The sequence below is a fragment of the Tupaia chinensis genome, unplaced genomic scaffold (assembly GCF_000334495.1).
Source record: "Tupaia chinensis unplaced genomic scaffold, TupChi_1.0 Scaffold000355_1, whole genome shotgun sequence".
NCBI classification, from domain to species: Eukaryota; Metazoa; Chordata; class Mammalia; order Scandentia; family Tupaiidae; genus Tupaia; species Tupaia belangeri.
In genome coordinates, this window is record NW_006159850.1 from 4,188,573 (window position 1) to 4,194,305 (window position 5,733).

At 58.6% G+C, this 5,733-nt stretch overlaps 1 protein-coding gene across 1 annotated transcript in view; it reads right to left on the reverse strand.

The window, feature by feature from the left end:
• The window catches only part of LOC102480842 (calcium-transporting ATPase type 2C member 2), a 57,270-nt gene that overhangs the window by 39,090 nt on the left and 12,447 nt on the right, over positions 1-5,733 (reverse strand). Inside the window, exon 2 of the mRNA XM_014589372.2 lies at positions 1,233-1,343. Within this exon, the coding sequence (XP_014444858.1) occupies positions 1,233-1,343 (111 nt within the window). The remainder of the gene's footprint in view (positions 1-1,232; positions 1,344-5,733) is intronic.

A 5,733-nucleotide genomic window follows, 5' to 3' on the forward strand; every position in this document is an offset into this window, starting at 1 on the left:
CGAGAAATCACCCCCCAGGGGGGATGGTCACGCCGCAATCCCTTCTCCTCCATTCTCCTCTCAGGATCTTGGGCACGCACGCACACGCGCCCGGCATGAGTTTTAAGCCACTGGGTCCTGGACGCGAACCGCGGTCGACCACGTGGGAGTCCAGAGACATAGCCATTACCCTAACTGCTGGTTCCCCAAAGCAAGTCATCTTCATCCTCAGAAGGGAACTTTACAAAATAGAGGCCCTTTCTCTCTCTCTCCGTCTCTCTCTTTTTTTCATCTTGCACTGACCAGGAACTCAAATTCATTGGGGAAATTTGGGAGAATTTCAGTAACTGGAACTGGTGGATTATAAAATATGGAGAGTGGGGATGGGGTGATTAAGAGTTGGTGCTTGCACGACAAAACACCTTGGGTCAACCCCGGGCTCTGCCGCTTTCCAACTCGGAGCTCTGCCGCTTTCCAGCCCCGGGTTCCGCCGCTTTCCAACCCCGGGCTCTGCCACTTTCCAGCCCCGGGCTCTGCCGCTTTGCAGCTGTGTCAGAGGCTCCATCCTCTGCACTGGTCTTGGCCTGGAAGTGGAGGACCCTGAGAAGCTCTGTTCACGGAACAGATACTGCGTGTCTGGAAAATGCCTGCCCTGCAGTAAGGGCCTAGTGAGGGTCAGCACTCGAGGATGATGTTGCTATTCCACCTGGAAATGGAACCTCTCACCATCCGTAGTCATTGCAACCGCGGTAAGAAAGCAGAACTGGAAGGCAGTTTGCAGGACGTGGCATTGCTTCCTTTTAAATCTGACCTCCTGGTCACAACCCACATCAGATGCAAAGTCGAGCTTTCCAACCCCGGGCTCCGCTGCTTTCCAGCCCCGGGCTCTGCCGCTTTCCAACCCCGGGCTCTGCCACTTTCCAGCCCCGGGCTCTGCCGCTTTGCAGCTGTGTCAGAGGCTCCATCCTCTGCACTGGTCTTGGCCTGGAAGTGGAGGACCCTGAGAAGCTCTGTTCACGGAACAGATACTGCGTGTCCGGAAAATGCCTGCCCTGCAGTAAGGGCCTAGTGAGGGTCAGCACTCGAGGATGATGTTGCTATTCCACCTGGAAATGGAACCTCTCACCATCCGTAGTCATTGCAACCGCGGTAAGAAAGCAGAACTGGAAGGCAGTTTGCAGGACGTGGCATTGCTTCCTTTTAAATCTGACCTCCTGGTCACAACCCACATCAGATGCAAAGTCGATGCTTACCTGAAACGCTTCTGCCAAGTCCTCTCTGTGGCATTTGCAAGCTTCCTTGGGAGGCAGGGCCACCACTGTCTTCTCTTTTTCTATGGCTTTCAGCTCATCGCGTTCATCAATCTGTGAAAAGAGCAGGGTTGTTGGGAAGTAAACTGACGTTCTGTACCAACGCATCTTTTCCCTTTTTATTTTTTGAGAGGTTTTTGCTATAGGGTACCTGCGCTTGCTGGAAAGACAGACCCCCTCGGGGGGGATGGCCATTCCACAATCCCTTCTCCTCCAGTCGCCTTTCAGGATCTTGAGCACGCACACACGTACCCGGCATGAGTGTAAGCTGCTGGGTTCAGGACTCGAACCACAGTGGACTACGTAGGAGTCCTGCTGGTCCCCTAATGCATCTTTTAAAAGTAAACAGACACTACGACCAGCAGTTAGCATAACGGCTATGTCGCTGAACTCCCCTGTAGCCTACTGTGGTTTGAGTCCCAGACCTGGTGGCTTAATTTCACACCGGACTCGTGTGCATGCATGCCCCAGATCTAGAGAGGAGAATGGAGGAGAAGGGATTGCGGCGTGGCCATCCCCCCTGGGGGTGATTTCTTGCTTTCTCTCCGTCTCTCTCTGTCTTTCTGGCGAGCGCACGTGCCCTACAGCAAAAACCTCTCCAAAAAAAGAAAAAAAGAAAAGTAAACACACACAGGAAGTGGTGGCCAGTAAGTGGCATTAACAGTTATGGCACTGGATGCCCACATGCCTAACTGTGGTTCAAGTCTTGGACCCGGCAGCTTGAGACTCATGCTGGGCACATGTGCATGTGTGCCCAAGATATCAGGAGGAGAATGGAGAAGGGATTGCAGGGTGGCCATCCCCCCAGAGGGTGACATCTCACTTTCTGTCTCTCTTCTTTGGTAGGCACACATGCCCTAAGGCAAGAAAGAAAAAGAAAAAGAAAAAAGAAAGAAAAAAAATGAGCGTGAACGTACAACTTGAATTTTCCCAACTCTCAGAGCCAGCCTCCAAATCAAGAAACAGTCATTACGGCCCGGGAGCCCCTCACACTGAGGGCAGCTGGGTCCCGATTTCTACCACCGTGGGTGAGTTCTGCGTGGGGCTGAGCTGCACGCAGATGGCAGCGTGAGTGTCTGTTCTGTCTGCCCTCGCTCCGCGCTGTCGGGAGGGGAGCGCCTGTCCTCCCGTGTCTGGGTTAGGGTTCGGGTTAGGGTTAGGGTGTCGGGAGGGGAGTGCCTGTTCTCCCGTGTCTGGGTTAGGGTTAGGGTTAGGGTTAGGGTGTCGGGAGGGGAGCGCCATGCTTCCCATGTCTGGGTTAGGGTTAGGGTTAGGTTAGGGTTAGGGTGTCGGGCGGCGGCGGGCTCCTGTCCTCGCGTGTCTGGGTTAGGGTTGGGGTGTCGGGAGGGGAGCGCCTGTTCTCCCGTGTCTGGGTTAGGGTTAGGGTTAGGGTGTCGGGAGGTGAGCGTCTGTCCTCTCGTCTGCCCTCGCTCAGCACTGTCAGGAGGGGCCTGCACGTGCTGCCTGCCGTGCTAGCCCATCTCCAAGGCGGCGCTGTCTGAGTGCACACACCACAAAATCCCTTCTCCGTTCTCTCGGGATTTGGGGCATGCATGCATACACGTCCAGCATGCTTGTCAAGCTGCCGGGTCGAGAACTGACCGGTGGTCAGCCATGTGGGATCCAGCAGTCTCACCCTCCATGCCACTTGCTGGCCCTCTGAGACACTTGGAACAAGCCAAGGAAAGGGTGGAGGAACCCCAGCAGGCTCTGCAGTCCGAGTGCTCTGTGCTGGGACCCTCCCATGTGGGAAGGAGCCGTCTGGAACACCTGTGGGTTGCGGGCTCTGGGCAGCTGTGAGAACACAGGGTGTCTTGGCATCAGGAAAGAGCTGGCGTCTATGTGAGATTATTCCTGGTTTTTCGACACCCAGGATGTGAGAGATATCTTTTCCTTTTCTGGCAGGTTATGGGAACTGGGAAGGAGGAAGAGAGAGGCATTGACCGACTTCTTCCTTTCACAGGGACAGACATCGCAAATCCCTCTCTTCCTTCACCACCCCACACCCCCACCCCTCAACAATCTCCCCATGCCCTGTCTGCTTAGGCAGCCCGTCTGTGTAGACGGCCCCGTCCGCATAGACGGTTCTGCTAACCACATGCTTCCCAGGGCCAGCTCTCCCGGGTGCCCAGTGAGTGGGAAGTGAGCAGCGTCTGCAGGCCGTTCCTGGCTCGCCCACCATTGTGAGCGCCTCGGGTCAGCGCCCCGTCCTCTGTAGGCTTCCCGTGATGGGAGACGGGCCGGCACAGGACAGGGACTTTCCTCCCTCTCCGTGCCCAGGACGTGGTCCTGCTGCAGGGACACGGTGCTCGGCCCTGGTTCACCTGGGGCTCCGGCACCCGCCCCGGGCTGTCCTTGGTCTCGCCATTCCCTCTGGCCACGACTACACCCAGTCCGCTCTTCATACCGCACCTTAGTGACCCTGAAACACGGAACTCCAGTCTGGACCTGCCACTCACTACACATGCACACGCAATCACACACGCACACATAGGCCGTGCCCCAGAAGTGCTCGGGGGCCCGCTGCTCCCAGACACACCCTCCCTGCATGTGGACGCCACGTCGGCCCTTGTCCTCCTTAACGATCTGGATCTGGCTTGGGGCGGCAGCACGCCTGGCTAAGGTCTTTCCTTGGCCCCCGAGACCTGGCGCTGCCTCCTGGAGGGGTCCCGTGTGCCCAGGAACAGGTTTCTGAGAGCTCCCTCCACCCATCCAGGCTGGTCTTGGCTGGGTGTGGACTGCGGGAGGCCAGGCGTCAGCACCCTGGGCTCGAGGGCGGGAGCCAGTGCCCCGCAGCTCTCCCCACGTGACAGCATGAGGCACACTTCCTTGGCCCCCACTCCTACCTGAATGCGGGGCTCCCAACTAGGGCAGCTGGGCCCAGGCAGCTTCGGCAACGTCCAGTGATGTGGCCATCACCACCAGGAGGTGGGGCTCTGGCGGAGCCTGCCGGGGACTGTGGGGATGCCGCAAGCTTTGGGGGGGGGACCAAGGACCACGCCCATCCCCCAAGGGCGCCTGGGAGAAAACGTCAGTAGTCCCGAGGGGGAAACCCCACTTGAAGATAGATGGGCTCTCTGCCCGAGGTCTCCCCAGACCAGGCCGGTGACCTGCCCTACCCTCTAAGCATCCCGACACCATCGCGGGCTCGCAAGGTTGCCGGCAAGTGTCCTTACCTAAGTGCCCTCTGCTCACAGCCGCGGCCACCGCTGGAGGTCGGGGCCAGGGTCTGGCAGTCGGCGCTGAGGGCTCCTTTTGAAGCCCGCAGGTCGTCACCTCCATCAGAAGGACGACTGGGCACGCTCTCAGCACACAAGCCTCAGTTTACCCTCATTGCCACGGCTGTCCAGGAGCCAGTTCAGCATCACTCGCCCGTGTGTCGCCAGGCAAGCGACTGTCACATAGGGATGGCAGTGTCCACCTTGTCATGTTTAGGTAGAATTACGTGAGTGCACTCATGGTGGGGGCTTGACCCATGTCAGACCCACTAAGCCCCCGTGGGTGCCAGCTTGAGCTAGACCCCACGCTCTGCAGTGGGTGCTGGCTGGCTGTCGAACCCCGCTCAGCTCTACAGCACACTCGGGGAAGGGGCTGTCCCCACAGTTGAGGGCTCAGTCCCCGTGACTGCATACTTCACACGCCAGTCCCAGGTCCAGGCCTCTGACCTTCTGGCCCACAGGTCCCACGGTCTCCCCTCCTCAGGTTGGAATAACCTGCTAGAGCGGCTGAAGGACTCAGGGCGAAGGGCTGTGGCCTGGCTGCAGCCCACTGGGAGGGGTGCTTTCTCTCCCACTCTCTCTGGCAAGCACATGCACCCCAATAATTACACAGCAATGACAGAAAGTGACTACTACAAAGAACACAGGCAGAGATGCACAGGCGAGGCCCAGGTACGTGGGTGGGTACACAGCTCCCACGCCCTCTCTTGGGGCGCCTTCCTCCAGGGGTTCGCTCCTTGCAAGCCCTCCACCCTCCTTTGGGGACCTCACTGCATAAGCATGAGGGAACCGCCTGGGCAGGGCCCCGCAAAGCCTGTGCTCAGATCCTCGGCCCTTCTGCATGGCCCTCCATCCCCACACACCCGGGGGGCAGAGGGCAGGGCCCTTCTGGAATGAGGGTTTTCAAGGGGGAGGGATCGGAGTTGCTGTGCAGGCTTTGGTGAGAGGAGCGATTGTCTCTCATCTTTATCTCCGCCCTAAGCTGTCCCCAAGCCCGGCCCATGACTCTGTCACTATCTGGGGAAACCCTGCTCTCCCGCTGACCAGGCCTGGCACTGGGGTGAGAACCTGCAGGGCAGGCTTTACAGAAGAAGCCGCGTCTATAAATGCACCTCACACACAGGGCACGTTCAGCACATTCCAGAAAGAACCAGCACCCTGAAGGGATCAGGAGGGCCCGTGAGGGTGTGGCTGGCCCTCACGGGGAGCAGGGGGGGGCTCTGCGA